Below are 13,430 nucleotides of genomic sequence, written 5' to 3'. Positions count from 1 at the left end.
CCCTTTGTTGACTCACAGCGCACCATATTCCACAAGAATAGATAAATACACGAGTACACTCAACATGTCAAACATGACCTCACCACACAGCATCTCTTTCAGTCCAAGCAGGCTTAGCCCAAATGGCGTCTGCCTCAGAACCCTCCATATCATTAGAAGATGATCGGATCGAACCAAAACATTCACCCAAAGACAACTCCAACACTCAAGCAGTCGACCATGGTTCCCAAGAAGAATCCCAATCATCGATCCTCGAGCTCCAAGAAGCCCTTGGGCCGCTCCTCCTCGCCCGCAAACACAAATGTACATGCCTCACCCAACACCGCAAAATTCCATTCATCCCCAGCCACGGCTGCCTCGACGCCCGCGAACCCCTCAAGCCAAACTGGACTGGTGCCTTCCGACTCTTCTCCTTGCCCCGCGAACTACGTGACAAGATCTACCTCCACTACCTCCACCGTCCAAGCGACTACACTTGGACTCGATACAGCAGAGCGCGCAACTTTGCACCAAAGCAACGCCCCGCTGACGACGTAATGAGTCTCCTGCTCACATCGCGTCAAGTCCACGCCGAAGCCTGGGACGTCTTTTGTCGCTACAGCACCGTCTACCTCAACCGGGACCCCAGGGATATCTACGCTAAACGTCTCGACGATATCTTACGCTACTTCCCCTACAGGCCGTCGCGAACCCTGCAATGCGTAGGAAGCGTCTACTGGAGCAACAGCACCTGGGGCAATGAAAACGGCGCACCAGACTCCTTTCTCCAGATCCTCCGCGACGCCCACGAGATGAAAGCCCAGTTCCCCCGGCTCCGCATCTTCAGCGTGCGCTATGGTGCACATGGTCCGTCCGATGCAGAACCGCTACTCGTAGACTGCAACTGGAGCGAGCAACGCAAGATCGCAAAGATGCTCGATTGGATGAGGCACGTCGTCGCGCAGAGCAACATCGAGCCGCCTGCATGGGTACGCTGGAAATTGTTCGGGCACTGGAGGCAGGATGAGCCATTCACAGAGCGCGATCAGAATTCGATGGGTAAGGCGTATGGACTGCTAGTTAGGGAATGTAGCGGGCGGAGCGCGTGCGAGGATTCTGGTAGTAAGTGGATTGAAGAGACGTCGAGGCTGGGAGGAAGGCGTAGACGTCAAAAGCCGTAAGTGTGCATGGTTTGTTGTAGGATGGGCAAAATGGAAGATTGGTATGGACTGTTCATCCCGCATAGCAACATAGCTATCACATTAGAAAGAAACGCGGGAATCTCCAACGAAACGCCAGAATTGGATATAACAAACACACCCGACAAAAAGAATTTCCAAACTCCCTTCCACCTTGCCTTGTCGATACAACAATCAACCCACCACCCAACCCCCCAGCAAATATACACAAGAAAGAAAAACCTCCGACAATCTCCATCTCACAACCCCCCCTCCTTCTCACCACTCACTCCAATGCCCCCCACCCCCCACCTTCTCAAACTCCCTAACCTCGCCCTCGCGCCTCCGTCGCGCCCGCTCTCTACGTCCAAAACAGCTGAGGAGTCGGGCGAAGGGGTTGCGCTGGCGGGGAACGAGGCCGTCGTATTCGGCGGCGTGTTTGTGTGGGGTGGTTGTGGTTGTGGGCGTTTGTGAGGAGGGGGATGGTGATGTTGAAGGTGATGTTGAAGATGATGTTGATGTTGGAGGTGGTGGGGTGAGAGATGTACTGGGACTGAGCGGGATGGTGGCGTTGATGAAGATGAGGTCCGAGGTGGGGATAAGGGTTGTAGTTGAGGAGGATGGGGTGGGTGTTGTGGTGTTGGCTTTTGGGGAGGTTGGGGTTGAGGGGAGGGTTGGACGGGGGGAGGATGGTAGGCCGGTTCTGGTTGGGAGGGGTTGGGGAGACATTGCGTCTGTTGTGGGGGGTTTTTCTTGTGTCGGTTTGGTTTGTTGTTTACTCTACGGTTGAGGGAGTCGAGTGAGGTGTTCGTGTTGGAGCTGGTGCAAGGATGGAGTGGCCTGGTCGGTTTTTTTTGGGTAGGTGGGGGTTTGTTGGATGGTGTTGACGGTGATGTTGCTGTCTGAGGGAGTCCTGTGGGGTTTTTGGTGTTGTATTTGTATTGGTGGTTGTTTCTTGTTCGATGTTGGGTGACGTGGATTTGTATCGATGGGCTTCCCAACGACTCTTTCCAACCACCAAAGTCAACAATAGCGTCCAGACAAACAAATCCAACTCGAGAATCGCGTCGTCGAAGAAGAAAAAAACCCCCAACCCAGGCGTATACAGCTCCGTCGTGTCCAAAAGACGAACCAAAAAACCCAATGTTATCCTGTTTGTTTATATGGCATGCAGTGTCCCCACCAGCTCCAGATCAGCACAGAGCACGGCGCAGCACAGCACAACACATATGCGGTGCCACCCTCAAGTTTATATCTTTTTCCCCCAGGGGAAAGAAAAGACATGCCTGCAACCCCATCCCCCTTTCCACGCTAAAACGGCTGCAACATTTCCTGCAGGCGTATTATTACCCAGGGGTAGGTGTACCGGTATGTGCACGCGGGGGCTTGTACTTCCGCTACACTGTGACTCCTGTTTCTTACCTACCACAGGTTAACCCGTTGCCCTACCGGTACCGGTATGCAAACCCGTCCCAGGATTCCCAACGCGAGCAGCGGGCTTGCGGCAAGGCAGGTGGATGTGCATGTGTATGTACATACTGTTACTGGATTATGCGCGCTGTTATAGCGTTGCAGAGATGCTGGGTACCGGTAGGTACGTCTTGGTAGCCATCGTATTTGTTTGTTGTTCTTGCGTCCCTCGCGTCGCAGAACTCTGGATACTATCGGCAACGGCAAAACAATCTTAGGGTTTTGCTGGAACGGACTCTGTTCTCATCGGCGCAGTTGCAAGGTTCACTGTGAGAGACCGTGCCGTTTTGCAAGGTAGAGCGGAACAAGGCGTGCTCAGGCGTGCATTTGTTGCTGATCGGGAAGCTTAGCAGGAGGGAGGGGGGCGGGTGGTCGATGCGTACTGCATTGCGCATAGCACAAGACAAGAGATTGTGTGTCGAATTGAACGTTTCCCCAGACCAAGAATACCACAAGAGGTCATGCAAGGTGTGTCTCTCGTTGGACCGGGGGGTTTTCTTACCTTACAAGCCCCCCTGCACGACGTTGAAACGGCGGTACGGTCGCATGTTTTTTGGGGCCTTTTTGGTTGGAAACAATGGCGAAAGTACTTCCATATTACAGCCGTTGTTCGTCGACCTTACTCATGTAACCTACATGCGGGTTCAATGACGCCGTTGCTATTGCTGAAAGGCCCTTTGGACAGTACCATATTGATTTCCCGTTGGCCATGCATGAGGGTGTGTGCAAAGTGCATGTGAGAGTCATGATGGTGGCAGAAATGACACCGCGCCGCACACCCAGCTAGCTGGATCGGTGGTGCAGATGACAACGAGATGCCTGAAGGAGCCTCCTTTGTGCAGTTATACGACCGCGCCGCAATCAAAGTGGGTGTGATAAGCCCTTTGATGGGTGGCCAGAGGGTCACGTTCAAGACACTGCAGCCTATTCGCAGATCTGCTGATCACCAAAGGATATCGATATATAGACATCTACATGGCCAGATTGTCATCATGATCATTGGCATGGTGGGTGGGTGTGTGAGGGGGGGCTGGTGAGTTGGGTGACAGATTGGAGATTGGGCGGAGCGATGTGTCTCTGCGGCACAGTTTGACACAAATGTACGCAGCCAAACACGACCGGTAGGTGATATCCAGGCTGAGTGGTCGTGTCTTATCTTGTGTCTTTGTACTTGGGCTGTACGGAGCATGGGAGTTGTTCTTCCCAGGAAAACGTGTAGGTGGATACATGAGGTCTCGACCACGTTGAAGAATGACCATCAGCACGCACTGCAAGACAGCAAGCAGAGTTGGGCATGATCGACATCGCCCCCCGCAGTCACATCACTCGGGAACTGCCTCATCTTCCGTAATCTTGCAGGGGCACTGTTGGATACAGTGGTCCAGCGAGACTGTGACTTGACGTTGAAGCGTGGCGTAGTTGTTTGCTTCGCTCGCCAACACTATACCAGCAGTAAGCGTGCAGTCGCGCAGCGATACCAACGCATCCTTTACACCGCTTGTGATCTTGATGGCACCATCACAGATAAGACAAAGTGTTGTGAAAGTCATGGCCATTCAACGGCGTTCCCATGTTTTTTCACAATCTTGCCTGACGCCGCTGGATTCACAGCTCAGACGCCACTGGGTGGATGGTTACTGCTGCTATTGGAACAGCAACTGCTTTTTAGCCAACGGGGGGTTTTGTCAGTGGAACCAGTTTTTTGAGATCGTATGATCGAAATTTGAGTGTGTGACCGGTAATTGGATGGGTACAACACGTCAGTGTCATCGTAACAACGTTAACTCTGGTTCGGGTTTAGGCTTCGATCAGTCCACCATAACTGTAGTAACTCTAAAAATGTGTCCCAGGGGCGGGGTAATATTACGGTCATCGATTCGGATCCTCATTTCTAAACATGTTCAAGATGTGGGAGCAGGCCAACGGACGAGAGCTACGGTGGTCTGTAATCGATGTTGACATTATAAAGTCTCAACAAGTTCTTAGAGAGATACGCGATTGCATAGATGGATGAGTAAAAGATGTACCGGTAGTGAGTTCACTAAACAATCTTCGCTGCAACTCCACTCCCATCCAATCTAATATACTTCCCAAGTAAGTAGCCCGCACCAACGCGCTCATAAAACCTTTCTCCGCGCCCTGCCATCCTATGCATGGAACGCACAAGCAAGACGTAATACCTGCCTTCTCCAATAGAAGTACCATTCTGAGGCTTAGCAACAACAACACACTGTGCATGCCGCTCATTGGAATCAGCAGTCCTCTTGGTATCGTAAGTAAGTTCAAACTCATCCTCCTGTGCGGCACCAACATCAAGGTCCCGAACCATAACTTGCAACGCTATCTCATTCTGCTCGGGTGCCGAGTCTGCAATGTGACTTCCACTGCGTGTCCAAGGCGCTTTCAGTTCCTCCCTCTCCCAACACGCACTATTGAACGGCGGATTCGTGTACTCGATACCACCCTGATACGCCATCCAAGACCAGCTAGGAACGCGAGCAAGACCTGTTGCACGAAAGTCAATGCGCGCAAAAGATCCCGCGCCTCCAGTCACTGTGCTACGTCGCCAGAGCAGACTTCTCCCAAATAATCCGTCTTCTTTCAATTCACCGTCGTCAAAGATGCCGTAGGTGCCCTTTGTTCCAAAGGCTCTTTGTAGTCGCTTTTCCAGCCCTGCAATGGCAATCGGTCGGTCCTCAGGTCGACTGAATCCAAGGCGGGAATATTGCTCGTATAAGCCCTGGAAGCAAGCAATCTTTGAGCCGCGATTGCGCAGTGTTTTGTGGGGAAATTTGGGGTCGCCGAGGAATTCGGCCATTGGACTTTTTTTGCATAGGTTAATTCTCGCACTTTGTTCATGGCGAACGTACAGAGGTTATGAAGGTTCACTTACTTGTGCATGGTAGTCATCGTTTCGCACCGAATCCCGGCCCCACATTCAAAGTAAGTTTGTGTCTTGGTAAAGTAGATAGTTCTTCGCGCGAGTACCCTCTCTTGTAACACCCATCCGCGTTTATTCAATGACCCCTGAATCACATCATCGTTAAAGTTGTCGATGGCCTCACAGACATAGAATGGTCCTTCTGCGGCGTGATCGATCGTTACGAAATTTCGCTTCGGTCGGCTGTTGAGGAAGCCGCTGAGTTGGTTGGTTGCCCGGCTGGCTGCGAGGACGCAGTATGCCCCGCTGAAGACGGACTCCATGTGTTTTGCCTCTTCATGGAAGTCACCGTCATCGCCTTGTACTATGCAGATGGAGTCGATCCATAGGTACCGGATTCCTAGGTGCCGAGTGCAATCTACCGCGTCTCTGAAGGTGGCTGGGAGTTCTTGGTATGGTATGGCTTCTTCGAATGACTGCTTGTTTGAGTTCAGCGTCCGGAACGTCGTATACGTTGTCGGATCGCCCCATGGATGTGAGAGCGCTATGTACTCCTCAGATGTGATGGCATTGTTACCAGTTGGCACTAGGCGTAGTATCGGAGTATCAAGCGTGCCTACGTCAATGAGTCTAGTTGGTAGTCGTTCGCGCAGCTTTACGTAACAGTCTTTATGGTTGTCGTTGGTGACCGATGTATTATTGCAAACCTCAAGCCACATCTTGAGGATGCCGTAAAATTCAGTCGATCCGGGCGGCAGAAGAATTGGGAATCCCAGCTGGCAGTCTACCAGCGACCTTGATTCTAGTTTGGGTTAGCATATCAGACTATGGAAATTTGTGTTGATACTGGTAAAAGAACACGACTTACTGGTACTTCGGACAAGTGACAGGACTGGGGTGGGATAACCTGGCAGGAAGAGATGTGATTGTCTCTTGTCGACGACGATATTCTCCTCCTCTTTGGTATTTGCATTCGAGATCGCCGTCATCAACAACTTACACAACTGACAGTCCTTTGCGTTCTGCGACAAATTCGATCGTGTGTCACTGATGGAAAATCCTGCCTCCCAGAAGTTCAAGTTGCTGCATCGGTGGCAAAGCTGAGATGGTCGTGATGGCTGCTGGTGACTCTTAATTTGCGACAATACTTTCTCCGCGAATGGGTCGTCACGAGTGTAAACCCAATCCTTCAGAGGAGGTAGCGTGTAATCTCGTCTCGCAAGTTCCGATAATGCTCCATGATCACTCAGCGGTGCAGCATCTCCAGTCCCAAGCGCAAGAGGCGAGCTAAGCCTTTCAGTGTGAGGCGCAAGCCCTGCGCCAGTAGAACTCCCTCTCGATAACAGCAACTTAATGGATGCCCGTTCACCACCTACATGTAGATATTCTGGACAATGTGTCTTCGAGATGATCTCATCCATGGCTTCGCGGAACTCGGTAGCCGTTGCACGATAGCGAGTTACATCCTCGTCGATCCCTGGCGGCACGAGGCGGGGTTTTCCGTTGAAGTCGCTTTCACGGCCTGGTGGCAGAGGGACCACCAAGAGCTTCTCACGAACAAGTCTGAGAAGGTCTTTGATCGCAGAATCCTTGGAACATTCAGGGTCAAACTGGAGCATCTGATTGATCCAGCGACGCACAACGTGGTGAACCTCGCGTCGAAGTGCGTCTTTACTTTGCTTCTCAAAATACGGGCCTATTTGCTTTCCATCGCCTTTGACCTGGTCGTGGAAATTCACCAGTTGGTCGTTCCCATGTAGTATCCAGATGACGAACTCCAGAACGATGCATCCCATCGACCACACATCATACAACCGAGAGCGACCACCATTTTCAGTCTCCACCGCTTCAGGGGGCTCGTACTGGATCGTGCCATATCGGGTGCTGGTTTGGAATCTTCGGTCTCCAGTCTTTTCAATATGCTGTTTTGCAAGTCCCATATCAGCAATTTTCATCGTTCCTCGCTCAGACGAGCCATCCATAAAGACAAGAATATTCTCCGGCTTCAGATCGCCATGCCGGATGGATCTCGTGTCTTCCATCACAACATGCTTTGGCTTGCCGTGCTCGTCGTAAAGCTGCACTTCTGGGATCTGGGTGTTGTTTTCGTCGTCATGCAATCCATTTTGTCCGTCCTGGCTACTATTACACTGATGCAAGGTATCAAGGGCATCAGCAAGCCCTCTTATCTGATGCAAAGCCCATGTGATGAGTTCGGCACTTGGATCTTGTTTTGGCATTGACTCCCAGCGATCACGCAAGCTGCCACCCTCGGCCCAGGGGAACATGAAATAGCGGCTGTCACCTCTCCTTATTGCCGCATCACACCGTATAATGTGGTGATGATTGAGTATGTTGATCTTCGCCAGTGCTGTCGCCTCCCGATCCCAAGCGACATCGGTTCCGCTCTTGTCGTTTCCCCTTGTCACTCTGATTTCCTTGATAGCGACCTGTGAATGGACATTAACTGTCATTCTCAATTACCGCTCAGTTTAGCGCACCTACCACTCGGGATCCAGGACTTATGTGGTGATCGTCATGTATCCTGACCTTGGTGACAGAACCGAAGGCACCGACTCTCGGTCTGTCACTCTCAATCTTAAAGGGAAAAATGCACTGAGCAAATTCATTGTAGGTGTATTTGGTCGAAGAAAAAACAGGCGCCAAACATGTCCATTGCTCCTCATAGAATTTCCAATACGTCCAATTCCCCCAGAGATCGCTTGGGAACGCACTCGCAACTCGTAAAACGTCCCTGTCAGGATAAAGTTGTGGATCATCAATGGGAAGGTCCTTGTCTTCGAAGTCGGCCTCTGAAAATACCAGCATGGCATCGTGTACAAAGTCATAATCTGACTTGCATTGTAATGTGATGGTAAAGACCTTCAGTGCTCTTGTAACAATCCAGTCGACTAACGCTTGTCGTTCATCTGCATCGTAATCACGGTATAGGACCGACTTTTCCAGTTGTTCTTGGACAGCAACCTTGGTTATGTATTGTCTGATCGTGTGATCTGTCAAGTAGTTGCGCGGCTTGTCATCATAAGTACTAACTGCGTACAACCTAGGTAGCTGATCCACGAGGGACGTGGTCGCATTCTGGTCACGAATTCTTCTTCTACCTGTCTTGGGCTTCACGAATATTTCAGCTGAGATGTCATTGATCGATATCATGGACTCGTTCGCTCTTGTTTGGTTGCTAGAGTCCCTCCGCGGTCCAGAATTAGTGACAGTCAATGGCCTGAAATGACCGCTAGTATGGTGTAAGGTCATTGTCCTTTGAGCGGTTGTGAACGTGTTGGCGAGAGACTTTGGGAGCAAAGATAAGAGTAACCCAATATGAATTACACGAAGCAGTTGACACAAGTGCAATATATGTCGAAAATTGTTGGGGGCCTTGTTATTTCATACAGACAGCTGTCATGCTGCTACCCTCTCTAGGGCATATACCATTGGTTTCAGTTGTGCCGCAGAGCCTCTCGTAGACATGCAAGTCAACAAAGGGCGCATTCACTGAGAACCGGTGACATTGCGATGCAGTTGCATTCAAGGACCTTGTGCTGATACCGGTAAGCGGTCCTTATCCCGACCTGCCCTTTTGCACATCTGCAAAGGCGCCATAACCCCGCAGCTGAAGCCCGATCTATTACACATGTTGGCTCCCTGTGTCCCGATCTGCATGAGCCTGTTTTCGGCTACACACCCACAAAACTCATTGGACAAGCAGCTCTCAGTCATTCCTGATTCCTTGGCGGGGTATGGATTACGTTCCTTGTCCGCGCCTATCCACTGAGGTTTTGCAGTGAAGGTACCGGTGAACCAGGTGAAGCGAGTCTGACTGCGCATTCACAGTATTCGATCGTCGTCTTCTGTGAATTTTCAAGCCAATAATTGTACAAAAAGAATGCGTCAATTTGCGCTCTCCCCCTTACGTGATTAGGCGGAAAGCGGAAAGTCATCATTGCAGGTCGCCAATACAAGTCCGAGTTCTTTGCAACCTGTAGGGCGCTGGGCTAGCTGTTAAATTTTCAGAAATCTTCTTCTCAACCTCGACGGGCAAGTCCACCTTCATGGACTCCGGCAGTGGGTCTACCATTTGCTTGTTTCCCGTCGTCCACGGTCGAGCTTTGGCCGCATACTGAGGATCTTGGAGACATCTTTTGTAAATTTTCTTTAGTTGGTCTTGGACTTTCTCGCAAGTCAAGCGGTGCTCAGATGCGATAACGAGCATGTCGTTTTGTATAAAGACCAAAAGCTCATGAATATATTCCGTACACTTGGGATGTCGATGTAACTCATGGATGAACTGTATCGCGAATATTAGCTTTCAAGTGGAATCGGTGGAAGGGAAAGGTCTGCATACCTTACTGACTGCAGGCTTCACTCTTACTCCCAAGTCGTCTAAATCTGAGCTGTCGGGATTTTTCACAAACTCGAAGAACGTATCCGTGATCTCGTTGTTCAAGTATCGATCGCGCGCTTTCCTTTTCTCGCCAAATTTGTTGAACAAGACCTTACCACCAAGCAGCCAAGTGACGAATTCGAGGTAGACACAGCCCAGACACCAGATGTCGTAGGACTGGCGAATGCGCTTTGGCTGTATGTCACACTCTGGAGGCCGGTAGGTCATGGTATTAGCAACGCTTCGCTGCCTCGTTCTACTCTGAAGGGAGTTCAGTTCTGCTTGGCCAAAGTCCGCGATTTTAAGTGTGCCACAAGGTTTGTCGCTGATTTCAGGACTGCCACAATACCACAGAATGTTGCCTGGATTGATGTCACCGTGACGGCCGTACTTGCGCACCTCTACCTTGTCCTCATCGTTCTGTAGAATCGCAGGCTCCGTGCGTCCAGTGCTGCTCATGTGAGTATGTTCTTGTCGCAATAGTAATCGAACACGGACGCCATTTGATTGCATAGAATCCGTTCGCACATGCTCGAGCTGAGGACCAACTTTCATTCGTTTGTCTTCGCCAGGTCTCTGAGTTTGCTGGCCACCCGTATCGGTTCGACGGACTGAGAAACTCAGGTCAAAATGCAATTTCATGAGCCCTGCTGCAATACCGGCACACTGTTCAGCCATCCACAAAACGGCCTGATAGTCAAATACAGGGTTGGGCATCAGCTCATTCCAGAGTTTGAAGAGATCGCCCTCGGCACGATAGAAGATGAAGTTGAACTTGTTGCGTTGCTCGTAAGTTGCGAGTAGGGATACAATATGCTTGTGAGTGCGTGCTCCGCTGAACTTTCTTAGAATGTACACTTCACGGTTGAAAGACTCGCGGTCACTATCATACAGCTGTTTGATAGCGAAACCGCGATCACACTGGGCTTCATCTTTGAAGTCGTGGTGATCAGGGTGAATTTGAACCATCATCACCTTGGCAAAGCCTCCGTGGTACTCCGCGTCATCGTCCTCTGCCAGCTTTGTAGCAAGAAAAGGCAGGATATGATGGTCTTGCAGTTCATAATGTTTGGCCTCGCCGTTCTCGCCCTGTGAAAAAAATGGAGCCAGAACATTCCACTGCTCGCGTTCAAAGTTTCGCAGCTTTGCAAGTGACCAGTGATGACGATTGAAGCATTGGAGAGGAGTTGACTGCGGTGTTCCATCAGATTCCTGACGGCGGATACCCATTACCACATCATTCTCCCGAAGCGCTACCAGAGGTAGATCAAGATCGCTAACATTCTCTTCGAGAAAATGTGAGATGGAGGGCGCCATCTCTACCAACATGAGTATTGCAAAAATCTTTTGATAAGACCGCAACTTTTTCTTGCCATTGTGCTCCACCAACGCCTCTTCACAGACTATCTTGGCGTAGTTTGCTATGTTTTCAGGCGTATGCGAACGCGTAAAGTCTGGATTCAAGGAGAGCTGTCTGGCCACGGAATCTTCGTTAACGACGTGGTATAGTTGTTTTCGTGGAAGGAAGCCTGAATCAGGAATATGTGACTCATTTTTCCGTACGCGGACCATGGCACGGAAGATGAGCTCTTGCAGGTCAAATGGCTGTCGAGACAAGAGGCCCGAATCCTTTCGCTTTGGCCGATGGTCCTGCTTTTGTCGCATTTCCTGCTGGTGACCAGCATCCGAAATGACGCTGACTGCTCTTTCGACATGTTCTGGTAGTTCACAAGGGAGCTTCAAGAAGTCGGAATAAGAGCCTTGTTTGAATGGTACATCCTCGAGCAAAGACGAGCCGAGGTCAGGCGAGGCGCACTGCGACCAATTAGTCTCGAGAGGAATCAAGCACGAGTGAACATTCATCGGCGTACCAGAGAGCTTTCACTTTTAACATACGAGCCCAACTCTTCCTGGGCACCCGAGATGGTTGAATCCCCACCTACTTCCACAATCCTCACATGAAAGTCTGTATCTGACTCATACTCGTCTCCGCTCGTGCCAGTGGCGGGATCAGAGTACAGTGATTGCTGAGGCAAAATTCGAGCATGGTTCCCAACATTATTTCGAGGAAAGTAGTATGCAGTGGCGATGGCCTTGTGCGTTGGAAGTGCATCGACAAAAGACGCGTTGTGGTTGCGCTTTCGCCCATTCAACACATAGTCGGGCACGTGATTCTGAGCCAGCGATGAGCCAGGTACAGAGTCATGCGCAGCGTGTACATTGTTGACTAGATGTTCTTTGTGTTGATTCACTGCATCAGACTTGGTCCATGTCCAGGCCCCTGAGAGATCCGTAAGAGCCGAATGATGGTGGCTGCGTTCACGGGGCAAAGAGTCCAACTTGGGCGGAGTATAGGGGGCTGAGTTCTTGACTGAAAGTACACGCTGTTGAGTCTGATGGGTCTCCTCTTCCTCCCCTGCCTGCAAATGATGCGTTTTCAGTATGGAAGGCATCTTAGACAACGACACATGTCCTGCGAGACATTGGTGGGTCGCAGCATTGCTTTATGAACTTATCATAAACTGGAGGACCAGACTGCGCACGATCAGGGTACTTGAATGGCAGCCCCCCAAATCCCAAGGGGGCTGTAATTGCGCGACCGGATTGTGGCTCATTGGTTGCCTGAAAGAAGGCAACTACTACGGTAATCAGCGAAGGCTGAACGGTGTAGCTTACTTTTTCAAGGATGTCGTGGCGTACCGGTAGCGGCGATCACACCACAGCTGAGACCGGTGAACAGGAGGGCGCGCCTAGTCCTCCATCTATATTACCAGCGATGGTCCTTCTCACGAAGATGGAGAACAATAACAGCATCGACATCACAGAGTCCGGTCTGAAATCTTCTAAATATTTTCTCGAAACCAGCACTACCCAGCAAGCCCTATCAGAGAAAACACAATCCTCACCACTTCAACCCACCCCCACAAAATCGCCACAAAATCACAACAGTCACCCAAATCAACCTAACCCCACATCTCTTCCAATGTCGCAAGTAAACACAACAACATGGCGGACAACCGCAGACCACTCCTCAGATTCAGACGAAGACTATTTCGAGCTAAACCCAACGCAAGCAATATCCGGCCGCAACATCGATCCAATGAAGCTCAAAGTCCTTCTCAGAACCAAATTCGGCGCAGGAGCATATGACATGCATGTACGTACAATACCTCTTATTTTCACTCTTCCGTGATTGCTACGAACAATGGGAAGCTGAGCGCGAAACACACAGCTTATGCAGAATTCATACCGTATAAGCGCACCGAGAAAACTCTCCAATGTAAGTTATGGGCGTAGTGATGGCTTTTTTACGGGATCTGACTTGACTTAGAGCGAGATTGCTAGATGTAGGCGGAACTAAGTAGAGATGGGATAGGGTAGCGAGGGAAATTGGTTTTGGTCAACGTTTGGAGCACAACCCATAGTTTCTTCGATTCGATAAAAGAATTTTCCAACATTATTCAAGGGACTGAAAACTGTAGTTTAATATAAGACTTCTCTGTTTCTGCTAGCCAAAATA

General features: G+C 50.4%; 6 protein-coding genes across 6 annotated transcripts; 2 read left to right on the top strand and 4 right to left on the bottom strand.

Annotated features, from left to right (window-relative positions):
* Positions 1 to 122: 122 nt before the first annotated feature.
* IAQ61_000700 (uncharacterized protein) lies at positions 123 to 1,160 on the top strand (the record flags this gene model as incomplete). Its single annotated transcript, XM_003842609.2, has 1 exon — positions 123 to 1,160. The coding sequence occupies one exon, from the start codon at positions 123 to 125 to the stop codon at positions 1,158 to 1,160; it is 1,038 nt and encodes a 345-aa protein (XP_003842657.2).
* Positions 1,161 to 1,436: 276 nt separating this feature from the next.
* Positions 1,437 to 1,886, bottom strand: IAQ61_000699 (uncharacterized protein; the record flags this gene model as incomplete). Its single annotated transcript, XM_066094785.1, has 1 exon — positions 1,437 to 1,886. The coding sequence occupies one exon, from the start codon at positions 1,884 to 1,886 to the stop codon at positions 1,437 to 1,439; it is 450 nt and encodes a 149-aa protein (XP_065955093.1).
* Positions 1,887 to 3,949: 2,063 nt separating this feature from the next.
* On the bottom strand, positions 3,950 to 4,183 carry IAQ61_000698 (uncharacterized protein; the record flags this gene model as incomplete). The annotated part of the gene is made up of 1 exon (XM_003842612.2): positions 3,950 to 4,183. The coding sequence occupies one exon, from the start codon at positions 4,181 to 4,183 to the stop codon at positions 3,950 to 3,952; it is 234 nt and encodes a 77-aa protein (XP_003842660.2).
* Positions 4,184 to 4,668: 485 nt separating this feature from the next.
* On the bottom strand, positions 4,669 to 8,682 carry IAQ61_000697 (uncharacterized protein; the record flags this gene model as incomplete). The annotated part of the gene is made up of 4 exons (XM_003842613.2): positions 4,669 to 5,449; positions 5,521 to 6,310; positions 6,377 to 7,958; positions 8,014 to 8,682. The coding sequence occupies 4 exons, from the start codon at positions 8,680 to 8,682 to the stop codon at positions 4,669 to 4,671; spliced, it is 3,822 nt and encodes a 1,273-aa protein (XP_003842661.2).
* A 784-nt stretch (positions 8,683 to 9,466) lies between these two features.
* Positions 9,467 to 12,363, bottom strand: IAQ61_000696 (uncharacterized protein; the record flags this gene model as incomplete). Its single annotated transcript, XM_066094784.1, has 3 exons — positions 9,467 to 9,814; positions 9,872 to 11,725; positions 11,782 to 12,363. 3 exons carry the CDS (start codon positions 12,361 to 12,363, stop codon positions 9,467 to 9,469), a joined length of 2,784 nt encoding a protein of 927 aa, XP_065955092.1.
* A 233-nt stretch (positions 12,364 to 12,596) lies between these two features.
* IAQ61_000695 (uncharacterized protein) lies at positions 12,597 to 13,103 on the top strand (the record flags this gene model as incomplete). Its single annotated transcript, XM_003842614.2, has 1 exon — positions 12,597 to 13,103. The coding sequence occupies one exon, from the start codon at positions 12,597 to 12,599 to the stop codon at positions 13,101 to 13,103; it is 507 nt and encodes a 168-aa protein (XP_003842662.2).
* Positions 13,104 to 13,430: the final 327 nt, after the last annotated feature.

Source organism: Plenodomus lingam (assembly GCF_022343315.1).
Source record: "Plenodomus lingam strain CAN1 chromosome Unknown contig_11, whole genome shotgun sequence".
Taxonomy (NCBI): domain Eukaryota; kingdom Fungi; phylum Ascomycota; class Dothideomycetes; order Pleosporales; family Leptosphaeriaceae; genus Plenodomus; species Plenodomus lingam.
This window is presented reverse-complemented; position numbering and strand designations above follow the sequence as displayed.